The sequence below is a fragment of the Colletotrichum costaricense genome (genome assembly GCF_030867565.1).
Source record: "Colletotrichum costaricense strain IMI 309622 chromosome Unknown Scaffold_4.1, whole genome shotgun sequence".
Taxonomy (NCBI): Eukaryota; Fungi; Ascomycota; class Sordariomycetes; order Glomerellales; family Glomerellaceae; genus Colletotrichum; species Colletotrichum costaricense.
Genome location: NW_026848233.1, coordinates 1,300,598 through 1,323,694, shown reverse-complemented (window position 1 = coordinate 1,323,694; position 23,097 = coordinate 1,300,598). Strand labels below are relative to the sequence as shown.

At 54.5% G+C, this 23,097-nt stretch overlaps 6 protein-coding genes across 6 annotated transcripts; 4 read left to right on the top strand and 2 right to left on the bottom strand.

The window, feature by feature from the left end:
- Nucleotides 1–61: 61 nt before the first annotated feature.
- Nucleotides 62–655, top strand: CCOS01_04478 (ribosome biogenesis regulatory protein; the record flags this gene model as incomplete). The annotated part of the gene is made up of 1 exon (XM_060452659.1): nt 62–655. One exon carries the CDS (start codon nt 62–64, stop codon nt 653–655), a length of 594 nt encoding a protein of 197 aa, XP_060316617.1.
- Nucleotides 656–1,373: 718 nt separating this feature from the next.
- CCOS01_04477 (RhoGAP domain-containing protein) lies at nt 1,374–3,933 on the bottom strand (the record flags this gene model as incomplete). The annotated part of the gene is made up of 4 exons (XM_060452658.1): nt 1,374–1,558; nt 1,654–2,349; nt 2,408–3,187; nt 3,324–3,933. The coding sequence occupies 4 exons, from the start codon at nt 3,931–3,933 to the stop codon at nt 1,374–1,376; spliced, it is 2,271 nt and encodes a 756-aa protein (XP_060316616.1).
- Nucleotides 3,934–8,781: 4,848 nt separating this feature from the next.
- Nucleotides 8,782–9,631, top strand: CCOS01_04476 (uncharacterized protein; the record flags this gene model as incomplete). The annotated part of the gene is made up of 3 exons (XM_060452657.1): nt 8,782–8,893; nt 9,214–9,518; nt 9,587–9,631. 3 exons carry the CDS (start codon nt 8,782–8,784, stop codon nt 9,629–9,631), a joined length of 462 nt encoding a protein of 153 aa, XP_060316615.1.
- Nucleotides 9,632–10,118: 487 nt separating this feature from the next.
- CCOS01_04475 (prenyltransferase and squalene oxidase) lies at nt 10,119–11,191 on the top strand (the record flags this gene model as incomplete). The annotated part of the gene is made up of 2 exons (XM_060452656.1): nt 10,119–10,491; nt 10,563–11,191. 2 exons carry the CDS (start codon nt 10,119–10,121, stop codon nt 11,189–11,191), a joined length of 1,002 nt encoding a protein of 333 aa, XP_060316614.1.
- Nucleotides 11,192–14,388: 3,197 nt separating this feature from the next.
- CCOS01_04474 (uncharacterized protein) lies at nt 14,389–16,796 on the top strand (the record flags this gene model as incomplete). The annotated part of the gene is made up of 6 exons (XM_060452655.1): nt 14,389–14,427; nt 14,832–15,281; nt 15,330–15,743; nt 15,809–16,193; nt 16,248–16,284; nt 16,346–16,796. The coding sequence occupies 6 exons, from the start codon at nt 14,389–14,391 to the stop codon at nt 16,794–16,796; spliced, it is 1,776 nt and encodes a 591-aa protein (XP_060316613.1).
- A 642-nt stretch (nt 16,797–17,438) lies between these two features.
- CCOS01_04473 (MutS domain V) lies at nt 17,439–22,444 on the bottom strand (the record flags this gene model as incomplete). The annotated part of the gene is made up of 6 exons (XM_060452654.1): nt 17,439–21,007; nt 21,150–21,178; nt 21,260–21,548; nt 21,608–21,875; nt 21,939–22,337; nt 22,388–22,444. 6 exons carry the CDS (start codon nt 22,442–22,444, stop codon nt 17,439–17,441), a joined length of 4,611 nt encoding a protein of 1,536 aa, XP_060316612.1.
- Between the last annotated feature and the right edge of the window lie 653 nt (nt 22,445–23,097).

Genomic DNA, 23,097 nt, shown 5'->3' with positions numbered 1-23,097 from the left:
AAACGCAAACCCACAGAAAAGACATTTCACCGATCCGAGGAGGAAACACGATACACACAAAATGGCGCTCCCCATCTCGCGCCCCAAGCTGCCCGTCGCAGTCAACAAGCCGACGCCCTACAACTTCGACCTCGGCCTGCTCCTGGCCAACGACCCCAACCCCCTCGAGCTCGACAAGTCCGCCATCGAAGACTCCCTCGCCGCCACCGCCCGCGACGGTGCCCAGGCCCTCATCAACCAGCTCCTCACCACCTGCCCCCTCCAGAGCACCCCCGAGGGCGTCCTCCTCTCCCTCCCGGACCCCTCGACCCCTCTCCCGCGCGAGAAGCCCGTGCCGGTGGCCAAGGAGCCCACCAAATGGGAGCGCTTCGCCGCCAAGCGCGGGATCAAGCCCAAGACGCGCGAGCAGCGCCGCAACCTCGTCTTTGACGAGGACACCAAGGAGTGGCGCGCCAAGTGGGGTTACAAGGGCATGAACAAGAAGGGCGAGGACGACTGGCTCGTCGAGGTCGATCCCAAGGAGGAGGCGAAGCGCAAGGAGGGCACCACCTGGCAGGGCGACAAGCGGAGGGAAAGAATGGAGAGGATCAAACGCAACGAGAGAAAAATGAGAAAGAACCAGCGCGAGGCCGGCGAGAAGCGGGAGAAGCGGTAAAGGAGACGAGCGAGAGGAAAGCGTGGGATGCGGAATGTGTAATGCTTCGGGTTTCGGCACATGGTTACGGCGTTCATATGGTGGTAAAAATCATTTCTCGGCATATTTTGTCTACAGGAAGAGGGCATCGGTATCTCAAAAAGCAAATGGAGGCGCTTTGTGGCCCAAGATTCGGCCCGCCACAACTCATGTTACTACAAGCCGTCAAGTCTTGCTGTGAACTCGTCCTCCGATTTTGTTTTGCAAAATGGGGGAGCATATGACGTGGCTGTCGCCGCGCGCATCCCCTTTGTCCTACATACAAGAGTCCTATATTGTACAGAGATTCCACCGACCCCTGCAGTCATGTTGTTCGTGGCCCTATGAATCGTCACCCGTCCCCCATCCAGCATCTCGTGAATGCTCCTCGCTCACCCAATTCCTACGATGCTACTAAAGACCAAACCACGCTATATCCGCGGCACCTCACCAAAGCAAAAGAAGGAAGGAAAAAATTAGGTACCCAAACCTAGAGCTACTACTAGTGATTGCCACACTTGATCTAGCTCTGGTTGCTCAAGAACCTGCATGCCGATGAAAGCTCGGCCAACGCAGTTTCCTGAAAACGGTAAAATCGACGGCTTTTGTGATACGGTTCGATGCCCTGGGGGTATACCAAATAGCATAATGCTGTGTCGCAAATGAAGAGATACCCGGTCTGTTGTTCAAAGTCATCCGTTCATGCCATGACTTTTGGTGACATCCGATATGGGCTTGGCACAGGACCGGGGCAGGGAGAGTCGCTCGGAGGAGGAAGAACGGAAGTCGTCAGTGGCGTGATGTCGTCAGTGATGTTGTTGTTGGTGATGCTAAAGTGTTCCCTGTACACACGAGTTCCGCCTGGGTATTCGAGGAAGAAAGAAACTAAAGGATACTCAAAATGGTGTTTTAGAAGCCGAGTGGTGAAAGGGGTTTGATGGGTGACAAGGGCCGCAAGTCATTCGAGCCCCGTGGCTCACGGCCGCTGTCAATCGTCAGCGTCGTACCCATCGTCGAGTTGGATGCGACACTGCCGTTTGACTCAGAAAGTTGGATGGGCTTTTTTTTTAGCCGTCTGTCTTTCTCCTTGGTCTGCTGCTCAGTGACAACGCTGGACTGCTTACTGCTTTCCGAAAACGATGCTGCGCGATCGTCCAACGTCACAGGAGCGGGTTCTTCCTGCGCTACGGGGGCCGCAGGCTCCTCGCTCGTCTCACGAGACGGCTTGCGCGGTTCCGAGAGGCCTTTTGGGGGTGGCTGATCGAATAGTTGATATTCCTGCTCAATGAACTTTGCCTCGTTCTTGCAGCCCTTCCAGCAGTCGCGCCAGTCGCAGACCAAGAATCTGAAACAGAATGCGTCAATCTTCATGCATGGCTGGAAGCAAATGCAGAGATTCCTAAAGTCCATCTTATTCTTGTCGGAATGCGCCAGGAGCAAACTGAGGTGGCAGGTGATTGCGAAAAGAAGGTAGTAGTTGAATGGCGAGAGGTTCGACAGCTCTTCGACCAATAGTGGGGGCACGGTTTCGTAGCCGGCGCATTCTCTCGCAACTCGTTCCTGGGCCGCCTTAGGGAATAGCTCATCGGGAAGCTCTCTCAGCCAAGCCTTGAGCATGGAGCCTATGATGTTGATGTCATAGAGGTCCGGCTGTTCGAAGAGGTTTACATCGTACTCTAGAAAGAGACGGTTAGCTTGGCGCCAGCTTTGCGTACGCATGTGTGATGAACAAACCTTCGTCAAACTTCCTCTGCCATTTCTTGATCTGCGGCCCGCTGCCAGGCACACGGTACAAGCCTTCCACATCGCAGCCCTTATAGTTCAAGTAGTCGATCGCGCGCCACGGGAAAGCGGGCATCCAAAACTCCGTCTTGTCTCTTGAATCCTCCAAGCGCTTCGAGATGCGTGTGCGACGCGTCTGCTCGACCAGAGGCAGATTGATTGTCTTGAGTGTGTAGTGCTCATCGTCGATGACAGGCTCCCTCTCCGTCGTGCTTCCACTACGGCCACCCTTGCCGAATAACCGGTTGCTAATAATGTCTCTGCCACTCTTCAGTCCTCCGAAAAAGCCACCATTTTGTGAAGACGAGTTTTGCCGAGGGTGGTGGTCCTTTTCCCTATGATTGTCCTTGTGGCTCATTTCCCGGGGCGACGCGCGGTCTTCCGAGCGATTCCGCCCGGTAGAGTTCACCATTTCTCTGGCAGACCTTTCGGGTCCAGTGCTGGTATTGTTGAGCGAGTGGTTACGGCTCGTCGAGGTGTGCGACGGTTCGGGTTCGACAATCGATACGGGCACCGGGCTGGGTTGCTTGTCTCGAGAGCTTGAGCCGTCCTTGTCGCGAAGCGACTTGCTGCGGCTCAGAAGACCAAATGGCTTCGATTTGGACTTCTTGGACGAGGAGGGTTGGGCGGGAGAAGTATCGTAGTCGGCAGCAGAGGCTAAAGATACGTCGGAGCGGGACGGCAGGGTGGGTGCGGGCTTTTGGACGGAGTGCTCAGCATAGGACGGATCTGCTGGTGAAATGGCATACGGGTCAGCGACTGAAGAAATGGTCTCACGATAGGCGAAACGGGGGATGGATCAGGTAGTGGGCCCCAGCTGCACAGGCAGTGGACACTACGGTCTCAAGAAGGAAAGTTATCCTCGTACCTAAAGGTTGGGTGGGTTGGTTGCTCATGGGAGGAGCATTGTCGGGGCCCCTCGACATACTTTCGCCTCTCGAGTCAGGGTACTGGATCGGGCTCTGTTGGTGTTGCTGGTGCTGGCGCTGAGGGTGTGAGGGCGACTGCGCGGGGGAGACGAGAGAATGGGACGATTTGTTGGCAGACTTTGTGAAATTGAAGAAAAACCCGGCGGCTTTGGAGGGTCTTCGGGATGGCTCGTCGGGGCGGTGCTGTTGTTGACGAGGGCTGATGGGGTTGTGCTGATGATGCTGGCGAGGGGGCGTGTCTTCGGAGGCGCGGTGGAGGGCGGAGGAGATGGCTTGATACTGTTCGAGGTCTTCGTCGTCGTCCTGGTCTTGAAAGTTTCGATGCTCGTCGGTCAACTGAAGAGACTGCTTGCCACTTGCGCTGGGCCTTTTCGGAGTGAACCTAAAGGGAGAGCGCGGAGATCTGGGAGAGGATTGCGATTTAGAGCCAGCGCTTGGAGGAACGGCAGAGGCGAGGGTTTCAGCAGAGCGCGGCACGTCTTCAGGCTGGTCGGAGGAGGCTTGAGATTCAGACAGCGTCAGCGGCTGTGGTGCATGCTTCCGGCCCATGGTAGGAAATTAATAATGTGCCTCTCTCTTTTTTTATTCCCCGGGTAGCTGAGTGAAATAGGAGATTTTGGGGGCCCGGTCAAGGATGATACCCAGAGGGCGCGGCGACACAGACAAGGCGTTGGTGGGCGGGCGGCGATGGGTGGTGGTAGCAGAGAGGCAGCGCAGGAGCTCCTCAATCAGGTCAGGGCCACCCAGCTTGGGGATCCGTACGGTACGAATCCAGCGGCCCGGGGTAAGTAAGGTGAGGTGGATGAGGTGAGGCAGACTCCAGAGAGAGCACCAGGCCTGCATGGGCTACCTCAGGGCTCAAGCTGCACTATTCGTAGTGGTAATAGTGGTATCGGTAGAGAGACTGTGTGTATGTACTGGTGCGGCGAGGAGAGAGAGTAGTGCGACGTGCGACGGGGAGACAGGCACACACAGGGCACAGGACAGGATCAGAATCAGGATCGGGATGAGATGGGATAGGTTGAGATGGGACGGGCAAGGAGGCCCAGAAACGGTCCCTATCCTGATTCGTTCTCTGCCGCAGGAGGGCCAACTGTTTCGGTGTGCGCACTGGGACCAGACGGATCACGCATCTGTCGGGGATATCAGGAGGTGGAAGGGGTAAAGTGCCAGATGGGGGAGACAGGCTAAGGAATGGAAATCTGTGGTAGGTGGGCGATTGAGGAAATAGAGATAGATCACCTAACCTAACATAACCTAAGGCGCGGGCGGGTGATGAAAGTGTGCAATGTAGTATAGAGAGGAAGAGGGAGATGAAGGATGAGAGGGTGAGTGAGTGACTATGTGTGAGTGAATGAAAGATGGAGTTGAGATGGTACCTGAGAGAGATGGTGTGTGAGAATGAAAGTAGGTAGGGAAGAAGGGGGGGTAAGGTACCAGGTAGGTTGGTAACCAAACAGTACCGGTGAGGTAAGGTAAGGTGAGGTCAGGTACAAAGCAAGGCTCCTTGAGATAAGTACAGTATGGCTAGGTATTAGGTGAAAGCAGCCCGCCCGTGTTGGAGAGGTCGGGGCGTGTGAAAGGAGGCTGATGCAACTAGGTATGGGATGGGCATTGCAAGCTTGGGGACGATTGAACCAAAGATGCGGCTTTGTCTTGACTTGTTCTGGGTTGTTCCCTATTGTGTTCCCGTATAAGAACAGCCAGGTGGCTGAAAAAGGTTGGATGTGAAGGAAGTTTCAATCATTATTGAACATGAATAACGGGCAGAATGACTGGGAGAGGAAAGAAAGAAAGGAAGGAAGATAGATGTTGGTACCTTGGGCCAAGGATTGATTGATGGGTACAAAGTTGCAAACTAACAGTTCCCCTACAGACCTGGAGTGCCCGAGGTACCTTACCTACCTTACCAAAGGGAGAGGGTGGTAGCCAGCCCAGCGTGAGGCCTGTCTATGTCCGTGCCTGTACCTGGAACCGGGAGCCAAGCACAGGATCTGTAAGGTACAGCTACATGGGGGGAAGACCCTAAGGTACCAACCTCAGAAGGAAGGCGCGGCGCTTGCTTTTGTCGAGCTCCTGCCTACAAAAAATAGAGGAGAGACTGTGGAGTCACAAGCCGTTACCTCAGACAGTGGTGAGAGACGTCCGAAAAGAGGCGTATTTACATACGCAGTACCTAAGAGGGGGGACTCGGGAAATCTGTCACTGGCAGGAAGGAGCCATGGCCCGGTGTGGATCCGACCCTGAACGAGACCTGGCGGAGGAAGGCAAGAGGGCCGGGGTGGTGGTAACGACCCGGTGACAGGCATCGCCTTCCATTCGAGTCTTGATGCCCGGCGGGGAGCTTGGAGGAAAGAATGGGGGACACAACGCGGCACATGAGGGAGAGAGGGCACTCCGGCCGTAGTTGCCAATTGGTCTGGTGGTGTCAATCCCGACAAGCACCAGGTGAGAACGTTGGGCAGGTCGCTGTGGGGGCCTCGGGCTGTGCTGATTCCTGAATGTCCTGGACTTCTGAGATTCCCTCTCGCAATGGCCTGACACCGCATCACACTTCATTTGCGGCTTAGGTACCTACCTTGCTCCAACTAAACACTAACATCATTTGCTGCGCTAGCCACCACCTCGTGTTGGACCTATGCTACCTTTCCTTGCCATACCTTATTCAACACGACGTATTGGAATACCCTCATCTTGTTGCTCAACTCTCTTTGATTACCATGTCGCCCATGTCGGCTTCTACGGACACGGCGTGCGTGTCTACCCTGGTGCATTGGTGCCGTCCGTTGCCGGTTAGGCCTCAATGCGGCTCTGGCCATTGAAACCGATACATTCTTCAATCTGCCTCCTTGCTCCATCCATTATCCCTCAGCACTGCAATTACCTCAAGCGGTCTTCTGCCACCAAACACGTCCGAAGAACCGTGGCTGCTTGCGGCCTAGTTGCATTAACAGCCTTAGTCGACCAACAACGAACATGGCCAACGGCTTGCCGCTTGCCAGTCTCATCCGCCAGTCGCCGCGCACAGATCGTGGTCCGGTCCTCCTGTAGTGTCGATTTGGGCAGCGCACGTCTGTTTGACATTGACATTGCTCAAGCTATTGGGAAGCCATACCTGCCAAGCACCATTCTGGACGAGCCGTCTTGGATCGCAGAGTCAACCATGCCAGCCTCACCATCAGGTCGCCTTTACAAGTGCCTTCTTTGTGGACTCGCGACAACCAACAAGTCGTTCGTTAATAGCGACCACCAGCTTGGGCGCATTGTTTGTACTAAAAAGGGGATACATATCCCAACCCTATCGGTGATCTCTTCGTCCGTGTCACGATTCGTATTCGCAAGCGGTATACTCAGACTCAGCACCCAACACGATCCCGGCCAATGAAGGAAACTTGCTCCGATGGCGATGACGGAGTCTGTTCTCTGCCTTTTGCAGATGATTTAAAAACACCAAGCTGAAAGGGATCTCGCTGGGAGTCGGCTCCTCAGGTGTCCCATGCCAAGGCATTGAATGAATACCCTATCCAACTCGACTCTTGGAGGACATTGCCCACTGGACTGCCAGGAGGCCAGACTCTTGAAACGCAGTCAATTCTAGGATTGCCACGTTTTGCATCGCCTGGAATGTGAGCAACGCCAGGGGTGCTTACTGCTTGCAGCCGTCCATGTAAGCTTTAAGCGTTGCATTACCTCATGACACAACTTGCGGTCACCCCTTAGAACCGGTCATCTTTCTAGTCGTCTATCTCGGGATACGTTAATTGGCAATACCAAGACGGTCAGTGCCTCCGCAGCAGTACGGCCGTCTGTGGTCCCGCCGCTCGGGCATCAAGCTGTGCGCCGTTATATGTCGTGATGACGGCACCTCCGAAGTCCGATAGGCGCTCCGCAAGTTCAGGTGACTGACCACGAGCGGGTTACCTCAAATGTGAGGGAGGGGATGAAGCCTGAAGCAAACCCGTAATATGGAGCACCACGTGGTCAGAACACCGCGACAGTATGTACACTTGCAAGACGAGGCTAGGCGTTGCCGACAGAGAACGGAGCAACAGACTGATCTGGCATGATGTGACAAGTCGCGACGCAGCCAGCACGCTATCGACGCACTCTGTGCGTTTCTTCTGCACGTTCAGACCCTTCCAGAGTGTTTGGAAGCCCGAGTCGAAGATCCCCTTACTCCGTCCAACGGTGAGCTCGGCTCGACTCGCTCAACTTGCCTCCCTGGCCAGACAAGAAGACAAGAAGACAAGAAGCTTGCCGGCTGCCCACTGATTTGACGGCAAGGAGTCGCGCTACTGCGCGTCCATCTGCAAAGCACAGGCAACACGAAGCCATCTAGCATATCATCGCCTCCCAAGTCGTAAGCCTCGGACTGGTTGGCAACCAACCAATGCACGTATTCTGGCTTTCGTTTCGAACCGAGCACGTCAAGTGTTGCCGCAACGTGCCGGCTTAAGCCTTATCTCAAAAGATTGTGCCGAAAACGTGCACTCTCTTTGGTCAGAGGGCTTATTTTGAGCAAAGTTATCCAGAGGGACGAGACGACGGGTCATGGCGCAGAAGAAGTAGAAACTCTGCCGAACTTTACGCTAGAGCTGTCGTCATTCTCACTGATATCAAGTCCCGCGTTGCCAATGAAGGTGGTTAGAGATCGACGGAACGGAAGCGTGTACAAGGTATCAAGTATCTATCACAGCCAATACTAGGAAGTCACTGTTCGCTGTATGGCTTCTCGTGGAGAAGTGGCCTCGGCATCAACAACGGAGGACGGTTGAGATTACTTACGTTCGATACGAGATATTCGCAGATTCACTTGCCCGAGGCGTTTTTTGCTCTAGTTGGGAACTTCCGCAGCACTATAATCAACTCCAAGCCCACGGCGTGTCGTCAGCGGTCAAGTGCCTCGCGGGCGGATAGCGGGTTCGGTTGCTAAATATCAACGATGAGTTACCCACTTGCCGCGGCGATCTCTCTCGGTTATGATTTGACAGACTCAAGCCTAGTCGAGGATACAGCTAGCTTGTGCCGTATCGCAAAGCAGCTTTACAGCCATAACTTCCGTACACCAGCTCTAGCAACATGAGCGACAGGACATGAACGAAGTCTCCCAGAGCCTTACCATGGAAAGGGGATAGCACTCTGCGTTCAGGGCCTACGAAGTACTTGGTCTCTGACAACGGCGTCATGGTTCGCACAGGCCTGAATGCCAACGTACACCACCGTTGTCCGAAAGGAGCTTAGTTCAGGCACACAACCGATCACTCTGAAACTCGGTAGTGTTTCTTCGACAAACGCTGGGAAAAGCCCCGCAGGCGTGGGCACGATATGTAAATGTCAACAACGCCCCGAACGGTGTCCGGACGGGAAAGACCCAGAAAAGAGGGTTGGTACGCGCACATGGCAGCGTGGCAGCGTGGCTTCGCCTCCGTTGCTCCTGGCCTGGCACAAGCCTGGGTGATGGCTCCAGCTGTCAATATGGAAGTGGCACGTATTCTCGTACGGATACGGAGTACTGTGTTATGCCCGCGAGGACCCGCCTTTACATAGAGTCTGGGTGCGCAGATTCGGGCCCAACAACGCTGCGTTCTTCCTCGGGAGAACTGGCTCTAGCCCAAGCCGTCTCAAAAGGGAGGGTGCCCGATATGTCATAGTTCGCCCGGCGGGGTGTGAGGTTATTCGCAGGATCAAGCCTGCACCATCTCCTTCCAACTGCCCAGTCCTAGCCACCTTCTTCTACTGTGTACGGTGCCGTCAAGGGCGGCTCTGGTGACCCCGTCTGTACTTGCGATCTTTTGATGATGGGTCTTGCGTAATCCACATCCATCCAAGATGAGATCGGAAAAAGGGCGTTTCTAAGCCTTCCTTGTCGTCGATCCCAGAGCCTAAAGTACTTCTCCGCCATCTCGTTACCTCTCCAGGACAAGTACGTCTTTCAACACTTATTGGACGGCAAGTTTCTGCAAGACCGGGTTCCAGCCACCATCAATAGCCGTGCCAAGCATCATCCTCCTCAGTTTGGCGGAGGTAGTTATTTGTTACACACTACTCCTACTAGAAGAGCTGCCACGAATGGATTCGGGAAGATGATAGGATCACGAAAAATAATCCGATCTTGCTGCGGTGCTTTGGGGATCGTAAGTTTGCATGGCGGACATGTAGTATGGTGCCAAGAATCCAGCCTAATCCTGTTTAACGATCCCAGGTTAAAGATGAGCTTGGTTCTCAGGTCCGTCTCTCGGTCAACTGATGAGTTCCTTAAACCCAACTCCCGGTTGACCCCAGTTGGCAATTCAGCTGGCTGCCTTTCAAGTACAGTAACTAAGGTAGATAAGGTCATGGTGCATCACCGCATAGAGTGAGCGAGACTATCACCAAGTAAGGTAAGGTAAGAGACGGCCAGAAGTTGCCGGATACTTAAGACGTCACGGACGTCACCTTCGGATCCGTTAAGCATGGGGTGGGTTACACACCTCGGTGAGGGCGGCGAGGTCACCCCACACTAGATGGACTTCACGGCCCGGCAGTCGGCAGAACCCTGCGTACCGGCCCTGCACCACCATTACCTAAGCGAACGACCTCACTTCATCCATCCTCTCACGCCTGCCTAGGTATTATTGAGAAAGTTTGGTTCGGTTTTAATTCTCCATAAATCTTTTCTGATCTTACCTCAGATACGAACGCCCGGATCAAGTCACACGAAAGGGGGAAAACCAAAAGAGAAAAAGGGCGGCGTCATGGCGGCCCAGTTCGAGAACCTGCCAGACGAGCTGAAGCTGGCGACGGCGGCGCACGTCAAATACGTCCAGAGCCTTGATACCCGCAAAGACGAGTACGACTACTGGCTGACGGAGCACCTGCGCCTCAACGGCCTCTACTGGGGCCTGGTAGCGCTGCACCTCCTCGGCCACCCGGAGGCTCTCCCGCGGGACGAGACGATTGATTTCGTGCTCTCGTGTCAGCATGAGAGCGGGGGGTTCGGGGCCGCGCCGGGCCACGACGCGCATATGTTGTACACTGTTAGTGCCGTTCAGATTCTGGTCATGATTGATGCGCTGGATGAGTTGGAGGCGAGGGGTAAGGGTCAAGGGAAGGCGCAGGTTGGCAAGTGTAAGTACATTAAAGCACTCTCACTACGTCACAGGTTTTGGGGGCAGTGGGCTAACACTCGCCATCTCAAGTCATTGCGGACCTCCAGAACCGTGAAAGCGGTACCTTTGCGGGAGACGAATGGGGCGAGGAGGACACGCGCTTCTTGTACGGCGCCTTCAACGCCCTCTCCCTCTTGGGCCTGCTCTCCCTCGTGGACGTCGACAAGGCCGTCGCGCACATTGTCGCCTGCACAAATTTTGACGGCGGGTACGGCGTCAGCCCGGGCGACGAGTCTCACTCGGGCCAGATCTTCACGTGCGTTGCGGCGCTCGCCATCGCGGGGCGTCTGGACCTTGTGGAGGCGGATAAGCTGGGCCGGTGGCTCAGCGAGCGGCAGGTTGCGGGGGGCGGGTTGAATGGCAGGCCGGAGAAGGACGAGGACGTGTGTTATAGCTGGTGGGTGTTGAGTAGTCTGGAGATTATCGGGCGGACGCACTGGATTGATCGGGGCAAGCTTGTTGCGTTCATACTGAAGTGTCAGGATCCGGAGTTGGGCGGGATTTCGGATCGGCCGGGGAATACGGTTGATGTGTGGCATACGTGCTTTGGGATGACGGGGTTGAGTTTGTTGGGGTATCCGGGGACGGTGGTGGTTGATCCGGTGTATTGTATGCCGAAGCCGACGATTGATCGGGTGCTTGGGAGGAAGTCGTCGTGAACTGTTGAGACGGAATATAGGAAGGGTTAGCGGATGGATGATGGCTTAAGGTCAGGCGCCTGGTTCTCGATATATGTGTTCACATAAGTAGACTTGTGGCCTGCCTCAGTAGTAGAGGTATGAGGATGCTGGTCGAGAAGGGAGCAATAGTGTCGGCTTGTCCACAGTCTACGTAGCCTCATTTACGACTTGCTGGGAGATAGCCCCTGGGATACTTGAAAGCTTAAGATACCCATGAGAGCAATTTAATGATACGTAAAACAATCCATCATCAGCCTCATAATACAACACGAGTCATTCCAGTCACCGTTACGCCAACTTGTTCTTAAAGTTGGAAGGTGAATCAATCTACAAATTCCCGTTCCTCTCCATTCACACTCCCTACTGCTCTACTTCAGTCTAAGGCTTAGTCAAATATCTGTTGCAAGTGTGATATCATCCTCGTCAAATGTACTTTAGGCATATGTAGTTGCTTCTGACCTCATGGCCATTGAAAATATAGCCTCATCTCGTCCAGAAGTACCGCCTGCACTAAGGTACCTCAAGGTTGAACTGATACGCCTGGAGCGTTTCACTGGCTCGCCCGCTGAACCCTCATCTCGAAGCCTTGTAAGGTACCAAGACTTCTCACACCGCCCGACCCTCATCCCATATCCTATTTCGGCATCAAACCACCCAGTCACGTGCACTGCGGTCGGTGTAGGCTTAGCTTCGTGGTGATGCCCTCCACTCCGGAAGACCACCCATCCGCTCACCGAGCGGCCCCACCACACGCGTCTGTCGGCCTTTCTCTCGTCTCTCATACTTCGCCCTCCGCCTCCATCACAACAAACCCATCTTCCTCCTCCACGCCGTCGGAAGTCTCGATATCTTCAACCTCTTGGAGATTTCACCAACAACCACACCATTCTCTTGGACTTTGATCGTCTCATTCGGTCGCCTGTCCAGGTATTCCTTCCTCTCTGCTTTCGATTACAACACTGTCCCGACACTTCCACTTCTTTCGAAATACACCCTTTGTACGACACCGTCGCATCTGTGTTTTTCTTCCCGTCCCAGATTCGTCTGTACGACCATCATCAGATCGCCTTCAACCTTCGCAAAATCCCAGTTCCAAGCACTGCTTCTGGACCAACATCCTCATCCTCCTCCCGCTACCCATCGGGGGAATGTCAGCAATTCGCAGATACGCATTGACAAAAAGCACTTGAAATACCAGATTCTACTTCCACACCCGTTTCTCAGGAAGTTCAGGGACTAGGTACGTGGTATTGTTTATTTTCATGTCAAAATCATCACCGAACACCTTCTTTGGCTTCATTTTTCGCGTTCTCGTCTTTGTTTTCCCTTCATGCAATACCATTCAGATTGGTCCGTCTCTTCCGTCTCCTTCTGTTGCAAACCATTGTCCTTCGGCTTGATCTCACTGCTCTTGTTCTTCCTGGTGAACATCACCATCGAATGTTGTTCTCGTCACGGTCTACTTTTCATCGAACGATTGCTTTTGTCGCAACGCTTTGATCGTCCCAACCGTTCATTCCTCAGATGCCCCGTCCGAGCAAGGTTCTCATCGCAAGTTTTCTGTTCTATTATTCGTCTTCAAATGCCCTTTCCGTCTCAACGCTTGGGCATCTGAAGATTCCTCACGATGTGGGTGATACTGTCTATTCTGAGTGGTTTGTTCAGACACGTTTGCAAGCGCAAGTGCTGGAAAACAATTCCCTGACTTTCTTTTCTTAATATCCTGTCAAGTTGAAGAGGCGAGAGCCACCTTCAAGTGCGCTCCAACTTTGGCCCCTTTTCTTCAATACAGAGACAGCGAGTGCTCGTCTCTGCTCCTGCTTCAGGAGCTATGCTTGGTTCAAGACACTCCTACCAGTCCTGTTCAACCCGGGATGGCGAGAGCTGGTCTTTGATCTTGCCAGTGTTGTTCAAGTTGAGACGGCGAGTGCAAGTCTTGTCCAAGGTCAGACGACGAGAGCCAGCCTCTGATCCCGTCAGTCTTGTTCAAGTTGAGACGGCAAGTGCCAGTCTTTGATCTCGCCACCTTGTTCAAATTTGGACGACGAGAGCTAGTCTCTGATCTCGCTTGATATGAGACGGTGAGAATTAGCTTCTGATCCCGCCAGTCTTGTCCAACTTGGGACGGCGAGAGCTAGGATCTGATTCTGCTGTTCTTCTTGGACTTCAGACGGCGGGAGCTACTCTCTGCTCTCGCCTATCTTGTCAACATATGATGGCGAGAGCTATTCTCTGCTCCCGCCAGTTCTGTTCATCCAGGAATGGCGAGAGCCAGTCTCTGCTCCCGCCCTCTTGGTCCTACAGCTGAGGAAGGGCAACAGCCCTGGGCTTCTTGTACCCGCTCTATTCTCTGCTCTTCTCTTCTCCTTTCTCTTCTCTGGGCTCAAACTCTTTCTTCTTTCCTCTACAAACACATCGACAGTCTTGGTTCACTCTTACTTACTTTTCCATACAGAAGCAATCTAGTTCCTTGGATTGGTGATACAATCTATCAATCAGCGCAGAAATTCAGCAAGATACGCGACTACGGAGAGTCTTCTGGCTGTATTCAGGACACACGGTAAGCCATTGCCTGAAGAACCACGAGTTTTTGGAGAGAAGTCCTTACTAACGAAGCCAATCTCATAGAACCCAAATACACACGATAACCCGTCTGTTTCCCGTGGTCTTCAGAACCAACAGCTGATCTCTCAACTTAAGCTCAATCCGTGGTACTTTGGTAAGTCTTTCACCTTCATCCAGCGAGTGAGGCTTGTCCGTTGCGGCACGGTCGGGGTCACCAATCGCACGGCAATTTCAGGATCAAATTGCCGTCATTCTCCCGGGCCAATGGGCAGATGGTCGGCGACAACACGTTCATACCGGAGGCTTGAGGGTCCGCATTGCCGATGCCTTCCTCAAAGTGACATTGCCCCTTTACGTCAGGTGACAAGACCGGGACTTGCCTCTGCTCCTTCATCAGGGTTTCCAACTGTTGAGAAAGAGCCGGTGTCACAGCTTCCTTCATCTCAAAGATTTCTGCCACTGACGAATGTATTTTGCAGGAAAGAGTACCTGAACCTCAAGAACCACCTCTTGCCAGATTTCGATCTCATACCAGCGTACCTTCTCCGTTCATTTTGGGACGGCAGGCTTGTTGTTACTATGGATAACATCATTCTTCCCGTCTTTCCGAAATGGCTCCTAGACGTCAGGCGGCTCTTGCTGCTCAAGCCGTGAGTACATCCCTTCTCCTATCTGGAGTCTATGCCCAACCTTCCATTTGGATGGCACAACAGTCGTTATCGACACATCCGTAAGGTTCTTTCGTCGGATGTTCCCAATCATCGACATTCCTCTTCCCATCACAGCCACCCTTTGCTTCCACTGACACCTCCCATTTGCACTGAGCATTTCGACTTCACTCCTTGGCTTTCATTGCTGGGTGCTGCCCTTCCTCTGTCTGCTGATATTCGAAATATCCGTCGTTCTCTTCCTCCCCTCGTTTTGTGTTTTGGTTACTACGAGCAGACAAGCCTGTCTTCCATCCCACTCGCTCTGTTCAGACCATGGAAAGACGGCTAGTCAGTTACGACTGGCTCCATGAATTATAGAGGCTGCAAATGCTGACTCTGGACAGAACATGGCCGCCGTCGCAGCCCACGAGGCCGACGATGTCATGCCCGTCAAGATCCTCAAAGGATCCAGAAACAAGCAGCTCAAGCCTATCAAGATCGAGAAGTCGTCCACTGTCAAGGCCAGCGGCAAGGCTCCTAGCTCCAAGAATCCACCCGACGACCCTAAGCGCTCGGGCAGTCCTGGAATTCCCCTCGTCTGCCTTGTCTGCACGAGCACCCCGCGCTTCTCCGACCTCTCCCATCTTCTGACCCACCTCAGTTCCAAGGGCCACCTTCAGACTCAAAACGATGTGAGAATCCGCGCCACTCAGGATCTCGCCGCCGCGGACAAAGTTGCCACCTACGACAAGTGGTACAAGGACTATGGTATCGAGCGTATGCTTGCAGAGCGCCTCAAGGCCAAGGATGAAAAGGCGAGAGGTTTCTCGCGATCTGGACAGGGAACTTCTCTCGTAGGCATCCTGTCGAGCAAAGAACTTTTCATGTACTGACTGTGACAGACCCTCAAGAGAAAGAAGGCTCGTTCGACCCTTGTCAAGCGTGAGGCTGATGACTCCATGTTTACGCCTCCTCCCACCGGTCGACTTCTTGGCCAGCAGCAGGCCATCACATACTATGGTGACAACGATGATCTGGCCTCGGCCTCGACTCCTACCGATGATGCCATTGAGTGGGGTCCCGATGACTTGGAGTCTGCTCGACTCAAGGGAACCGTCTGGCCGGGCATGGGCATCTTTGATGCCGCCACCCCTGATCAGAAGAAGCAGCGGAACCAGCGCAAGGACGCCTCTGTGCTTCGCAAGATGGAGCTTTCGTCTCAGGCGATCACCACCTTGGAGATCGTGGCAAACCTGGACTTGGAGTTCGAGAGAACTCGTGATGTCTATGATGCCCCTTCTGTTGAGGGAAGCCCGGTTAGTCAAAGCATATGTTATGATGCAGAGCAGTATCTTACTAATTATTTCAATCGCTCAAACAGGTCATCAAGAAGTCTAGACGTCGTCAGAGACGTAGCGGTGCCGCAGAGGAGGATGGCAATGCCTCGGGAGTTGTTGTCAAGGAGGAGCTCGCTGACGAAGCCGCTCACCGGGCATCTTCTGCTTTGGCTATGCAGCTCCAGAATGGTCTCTACAAGCAGGAAGAAGTTTCGGAGCTCGACAGCGAGTCCCTCTCGGAGAAGTTCGATGTCACGAGCGACATCGCTAGCACCGCCGATGGTGACAGCGATACTCTCGGCTACGCCGGAATGATCGAGCTTGATGAATCTCACAAGGAAATTGGAGGTCCCGACCGGGGTCCTAACGACCAGTTCTTCACCGTCACTGATCGCGTCTCCGACGTGTTCCAAGGTGGCAGCGCTGCCGGTAAGTCTCTGTACTATATTCGTCTTCCTGCCCACCCACTAAGTCAGATTATAGGCACCAAAGCTTCGACTACGGTGAAGGATGAGCCTAGGTCCATCCCCGAAAACTCTCATCATGTTAGTAATGTTGTGTATTAACCCCTATGTGCGCAGATTCGACGTCCGCAATCGTATACCCCTCCGGTCGATGAACGCGAACTCGAATCTGAGCATGGCCTCTCCTACTCCGGCTGCGAAGCAGCTTTCACGTCGAACTTTCACAGGAAAGGAAAATAACAATGGTGTACAGGAACACAAGATGACCAGCATTGACTTCTATGGTGTCAACAACACTCACTTGAACCAGGCTGGAATGACCACTGCCATCAACATGGACCCTAACATCTTCACCGGATACTCGATGCCTGACATGTACCACCTCAACCCGGTCTGGGGTAACCCAATGTTGCGCGCCGGCCACCATGGATTCAACCCCATCAATGCCAATCACAATCATCAGCAGATGATGTTTTCTCAGCAGATGCCCATGATGAACACGTTCGGCAACGGCCACCATGACCACGCTCAGGGCTCGGGCGTGTACCAGAATGGACATGGGGCCTAGTTGCGCGACTCGACAACGTTCCCGTTGGTGACATGGGTTCATCACAAGCCACCACCGCGGGGAAGTTGGGTATGCGGATCTGGGGTTTTAACAGACTCTTTATCTGGGTTTCGTTCTTCGGTTTCTTTCTTTTCAAGTAAGTCTGACGTTCTGGCGAAGGCGCAATTGGGCAGTGCTGATACCCCACAGTTGTTCGAGTAGATACGCAATCTTCTCCTGCGTTCCTTTACATCACCGGACCACTTTTGAGCTCGGGGTGACGCGGGGTGAGCCTTCCTCTGGAAACGACTAACTCGCTTGCGGATCCTCGCTCAAATGGCGTCGGGGTGGAACACAGGGTAGTTAAGAGGGCGGGAATAGGACACATGCTGCTAGGCTTGCGCGATACTTTCAAGCAAGAAATCATGGGGAATGTGGTGGAACATCCATAAGCGGTGGCACTGCAAAGAGCCCCGCCAGGTTTCTAGGACTTTACCCATCGACTTTTTTTTGTTTCGGGAGGCAAAGGAGGCTATAGATAACGCAGTTTTCGGTCTTTCGCAGTCATACCGCGTCAACTAGTCACACCAGACGCACTTTCGAGAAATAACACAAGGATTCATAGTACATATGTTTACTTTTGATTGTCCGTGATATATTTGCCTACAATTGCTCAATGTTTGAGATCAAATGATCAAGCTGGTCGGGGTTCGTCTCAAGGACTTCGGTGAGAAGACGAGCGGTGCCCCTTAACCTCCGAACCTTTACATCCTGTTCCATCTCGCGCGACCTCTGCGAGGCAACATCAATGACCTTGCGGGGTATGCGAGCCAAACGAGCCACGTTTAGTCCATACGATCTGTGCGCAACACCCTCTCCAACTTCATACAGGAACGTTATTTCTTCGTCAGCACCCGCCTCATCATCATCCGCATCGACGTCGCCTTCCTCCGCCCTAGCCCCGGCTCTGCGGGCGGCGGTGAAGCGCATGTGGACGTTCTTGACGAGGCCTTCGCCTATGCCCTCGGCTAGGCGGGCGAGATTCTGGTAGTGCGTGATGAAGAGGGTGAGACACCTGTTCTCGCGGACTACGTGATCGAGGACGGCGTGGGCGATGGCGGCGCCGTCGTGGGTGGAGGTGCCTCTGCCCAACTCGTCGAGGATGACGAGGGAGCGCGGGGTGGCGGCGCGGAGGATGCGCGCCGTCTCCGAGACCTCGACCATGAAGGTCGATTCGCCGGCGGCAAGGTTGTCGCGGGCGCCCATGCGAACGTGGATTGCGTCGGTGAGGGTTAGTGATAGAGCGTCGGCGGGGACGAAGGAGCCTATCTGGGCTAGGAGGACGAGGAGGGCGACGGCGCGGACGAAGGAGGATTTGCCGCCCATGTTGGGGCCCGTGATAAGGTGGGCCAGCGGGGAGGGGGAGGCGAGGGTTGTGGTGAAGGGGATGTAGGGATCTGAGAGGGTGTGTTCTGCGATGGGGTGGCGGCCTTGGGCGATGGAGATTGTGGGTTTGTTCGTGGTGGAGGGGAGGAAGGTTGGTCTGCTGTAGCCCGGGAGGGCGGCGACGCGGGAGAGGGAGAGGAGGCAGTCGAGGGTTGCGAGGGAGGAGACGGCATCGCGAAGAGGTTGGTAGGCGTCTGCTATCGTGCGGAGGAGAGCGGAGAAGGCGGCGTCGCAGGCGGCGGCGAGGGCTTCACGGTGCTGGTCCCTCTCGGCAATGAGGCGGACGACGGCGGGGGTGTGGAAGCGGGAGAGCTTTCTTGTGCCCGAGATTTTGATCCACGAGGCCGGGACGGATTTGAGGTCCGTATTGGGCACCTCGATGAGGAACTCGATGCCCGAGACAGTGACGTAGTCGACGGGTTTCTTGCGTTTGAGGGAGGCGGCGGCGTCGCCGCGGTGCTCGTCGAGGGATTGTTCGACCGAGACGATGCCCATTTTGTGGTCTTCAATGTCTTCCGTCTGTTCTGATTCGCGGAAGAAGTTGTACTTGTCGTCTTTGCGGGCGGCCTCGGGGTTGATTTTGTCGAGGTGGGAGACGACGAGGTCGAGGATCTGGGGGAGGGACAGGACAGCGGATGCGATGAGGGGGGAGGTGAAGCCTGTTGCCTCGGCGGATTTGACGGTTGGGTATTGCATGGCGATGCGTTGGAGGGTCTGGAGGACGGATAGGAGTTCAGGGCGGGTGCATTTGCCGTAGTAGATACGGATGAGGCTGCGCTCGAGGTCCGTCTTTGTGCCGGCGAGGAGTGATTGCAGACGGTCGACTTTTGCGGAGGACTGTTCGTCAACGAGTTCCTGGACGGCGGCCACGCGTTCCTCGAGGCGGGCGACGTCGAGCAGAGGCCGACCGACCCATTTGCGGAGGAGGCGCTGGCCGAAGCGGGTAGTGGTCTTGTCCAGAGCCCAGAAGAGGGAACCGCGCTCCGAGTGGTCGGTAGCGTTGCGGTAGACCTCGAGAGCCTCGAGTGTCGTTCCGTTCAGGAGCATATGCTGGCGCGCGGAGAAGCTGGTGAAGTTTTTGGTGAGGTCAAACACGTGCTCGAGGCCGTATTCCTTGAGGTGGCTGATCATGGCGGAGAGGCAGACGGTGACGGGCTCGGGGAGGTGAAGGATGCGCTCCAGGAGAGCCGAGGCATCGGCATCGGGGGTCTGCTGCAGCTTGTCGGCGTAGAACTGTGTGACGTGAGAGTAGGCCTCGGCGGCCATGGTCTTTGTTCGAGGGACACGCTCGACGCGGCTGCGATCACCAAATACGTTTGTGCTGCTCCCCGAGAGGTGCTGGATCAGCTTGTCTGACCCCTTTGTAAGGTCGCCGACGATGACGAATTCGCACGGCGAGATATGCAGCAGTCGGGTCTCGATTTCACTGCGCATAAAGCCGTCCTCGAATGTGTCGTAGATGATGTCGCCCGTGGTTGGCTGTACGGCTACTATACCGACATCGACCTTCTCGTCGGTGCCCTGCCCCTTGGTGGGAGTCTCGGTGATGCAGAGCAGATAACCACCCGAAGGAGCGCCACCATCACCGCCCGTTTCAAGTTCGCCATTCTCGTCAATGTATGTGCCCTTTGTGTAGACGTTGGTCAGCTTCCGAACGAATGGGGCGTTGCGGTTGTCGCCGGCCTTCTTCAATGCGGCTGTCTCGATCTGGCGTACCACGCCGACCTTGTGACCAGCAGCAACGAGACGCTTGGCGTGAACCGGCAGACGATGTACCGGGATGCTCGCAGAGGCGAACTTTTCCAGATGTGCTTCAGAGGGGTGCTCGTCGTAGCGGAATTTGCCAGGTATGCACACGATGCTGAGCTCTTTGGCGGCAATGCGGGCATCTTCACCAAAGAAGCGGAACTTATAGCCCACCTCTACGATGAGGACTGTATCCAGGTGTTTCCGCTTGATGTCGAGGAACTGGATCTCCATGGGAGTGAGCTTCTTGTTTGCTCTTGCACCGCCCTTCTTTGCCTTGGGCGGCGGCGGAGCTTCGTCCTCGTCTTCTTCTCCTTCGCCTTCCTCCTCATCAGCGGCTTCGTTGTCATCTTGCCTCCGGCGCCGCCATAGCATGCTGTCCGGATGGCCCAGCTTCTTGACAAACTTCTTGTGTAACTCCTCCTTGCGCTGCTTCGTGGATGGGTCTTGATCCTCTTCATCCTCCTCCTCGTTCACGTCTGAAGCCTGGCTGTAGGCGAACCGTCCCGTCCTAGAGGAAGCTGCAGATGCCTTGGACTTGGGCTCAGACTCGGCGGGTGGCTTGGCTCCTGGAGTGAAGAAGGAGCTCTTGCCCCGATCCGCAGCATTGGCCTTGTCCCCATTTTCACCCTTTGCTCTCTTGATGGTCTTGTCGGGTCCATTATTGGCCCTATCCGTGTCCTCCTCCAAGGGGCGCTTGCGCGAGGAATCCGGCGACTCAGGCGGGCTCGTTCGTGCTTCGGACTGCGACTTCTGGAAGGCGGCGGCTAGGCCATTGACCGTCTTTGGCTGGAAGAAGTTTGTGAGCGACTGCTGCTTCTTTTCGGGCGGTTTCGACTTGGGCGCCATATTGGACCAGAGGTGCTTGCGGGAGCTGGCGGCCTGTTTTGGGGTGTTGGGAGACGATGCGAAATAGTAGACGGGAGGCTCGAACGTCGTTGGTGATGTCAATTGGAGGCGACCACCCCCAGATTTCCTTCCATTTAGTCCGTCGCGTCTGGCGGGCGAGAGCGCGTTGAGAGGTTGCAGGGGTGGCTCCACTTGAGTTTGGAGCTTACAGGGGTCAAAGCCACTACATTTCCAGGGATGGCGCCCCTATCACCATTTAAACTTTCTTTTTCTCAACGACGCGTTTTCGCTTCAACAACTTTTATTGGCACGGATTGTGATCAATTTACTTACGGTAATATGGGAACTTCCTCGATAAGAAACTATGATAATGTATAAAAAGGTTCTAATTTGGGGAGGGAAGTGTGATGACCTGAGTCATGTTGGTGCCCGTGTAAGTCAACTATGCCGAGTCCTTGTGTAATAACCACTCCAGACCAGCCTTTTGATCTCTTTGGTGTTTCTTGCTGAAGTCTGCTTGAGGAAACAGTGCCCAAAATCCATGAGGTAGACCAGGATAGACATCCAGTTTGGTTGGTATTCCCGCATCTTTCCAAACCTGCTCCATGATAAGCGTGCAGTCTCGCACGGGATCCAGCCCACAAGCCTGGAAGTACGTTCTAGGGATGCCATTCAGGTCCGGCGAGATGACAGGGTACGCCACCGGGCTTCTCGGGTCCGGCTTGTACATTTCTAGCACGATGTTACTCTGAGCCTCTAGAGTGCTGCTGTCGTCTTGTGATGATCCTTACCTCTGATAAACTCGATCGAGTCTGCGGTTACGACTGGGGCACTAGCATTCTGCTTCAGACTCAAGAAACGATCTCGGTACGTTTCGGGAACGGTGTCTTCGGTGACGGCTCCGGAGATGGACGAAAATATGCCCGTCAGCTCTGGCGTCTGTTTCTCGTCGGTCCAAAGGCGGGTTACACCCAACGCCAAGTCAGCGCCTGCGCTCTCGCCGCCGACGAGAATGCCTTTCGATAAATTAATTCCAAGGTTTTTCGCGCTATCGACGGTCTACCCCGTGTCAGCCTCATCCCTACATGGTAACAGGCAGGCCTTCTGGATGGGTAGATCTACCCATTTCACAGCATCGAAGCAATCCTGCACGGGGATAGGAAAGGGGTGCTCTGGAGCCAAACGATAGTCCACGTTCACTGCAATGCCACCGAGTGTTGTAAAGAGCTGGCAGAGGGGACCCACGCCCTCCAGATCGCCAATGACGAACCCGCCACCGTGGAACGCTACAAGAACAGGACAGCCATCATTGGCGACGGCTCTGGGTTTGTGGATGCGAACGGCAATCGCTGTCCTATCTCTCACGGTGATGCGGACGTCTTCTTCGACGTAGGGCAGGGTAGATGGGTCGGGTTTGGCCGCGAGTTTGGCCTCGAGGACCTTGGCCATGATGCCTCGGATCTGTTTGAGGTCTGTATTCTTGTTCCATGCGCCGACCTTGATTGGGCTGGCCCGTTGAAGCTGCGAGAACGGTCAACATTGTGATGTGATGAGCTCATGTTGTGGATCACCTCTGTGAGCTCAGCGTTGGGCTCAGCGAGAGCTAGTATTTCCTCAATGGACAGCATGGTTGCGACTTCTAGTTGACTGTGCCCGGTGACTCTTCGACAGCGCGAGGCTATGGCGAATTTCTCTGAGGGGACAAGCACGTTTATGTTTATCCAGTTCAAACTTGAGAAATCTCAGTCAAGTCCAACAATTTACCAGCCTGCCGTACAAATGTCCCATGAGGTGGAAGTCAGAACGGGGTAAATTCATGCCGACAACTTGCAGATCATTCAGCTTCAGCTGCCTTCCTAGCCTGTCAACGTAGTAACAAACGACACGAACAAACTCCCACCCCCCATACTAAGGCAGGTGCAGTCACTAGCGGTGGGTAGCGTCACAAGAGCTCCCTTGGTCTGGTGACGATCCGGTGTCCGATGGATCCACTTTCCGGAAGGGGGCCGGAGCCCCGCAACGCGGAACGGTCCCCGTCACGGTGCTACGTCGAGGAATTCGCTGACGTCTTGGTTTCTTTGGAAATCACAGCATACATCGTCTCAAATTTTAGGAACATAAATAGGCTGTGCAGCCTAACACGGAACTGTATGAAACCTTGAGACGCATTTAATCGAGATGAGAAAACTCGAGAATTGGAACGATGCGCGAGATGGCCACCAACACACGTGACTCTTCGAAGGCGTGATTGGGCCATGGCGCCGAAGTCTCCCGAAAATTA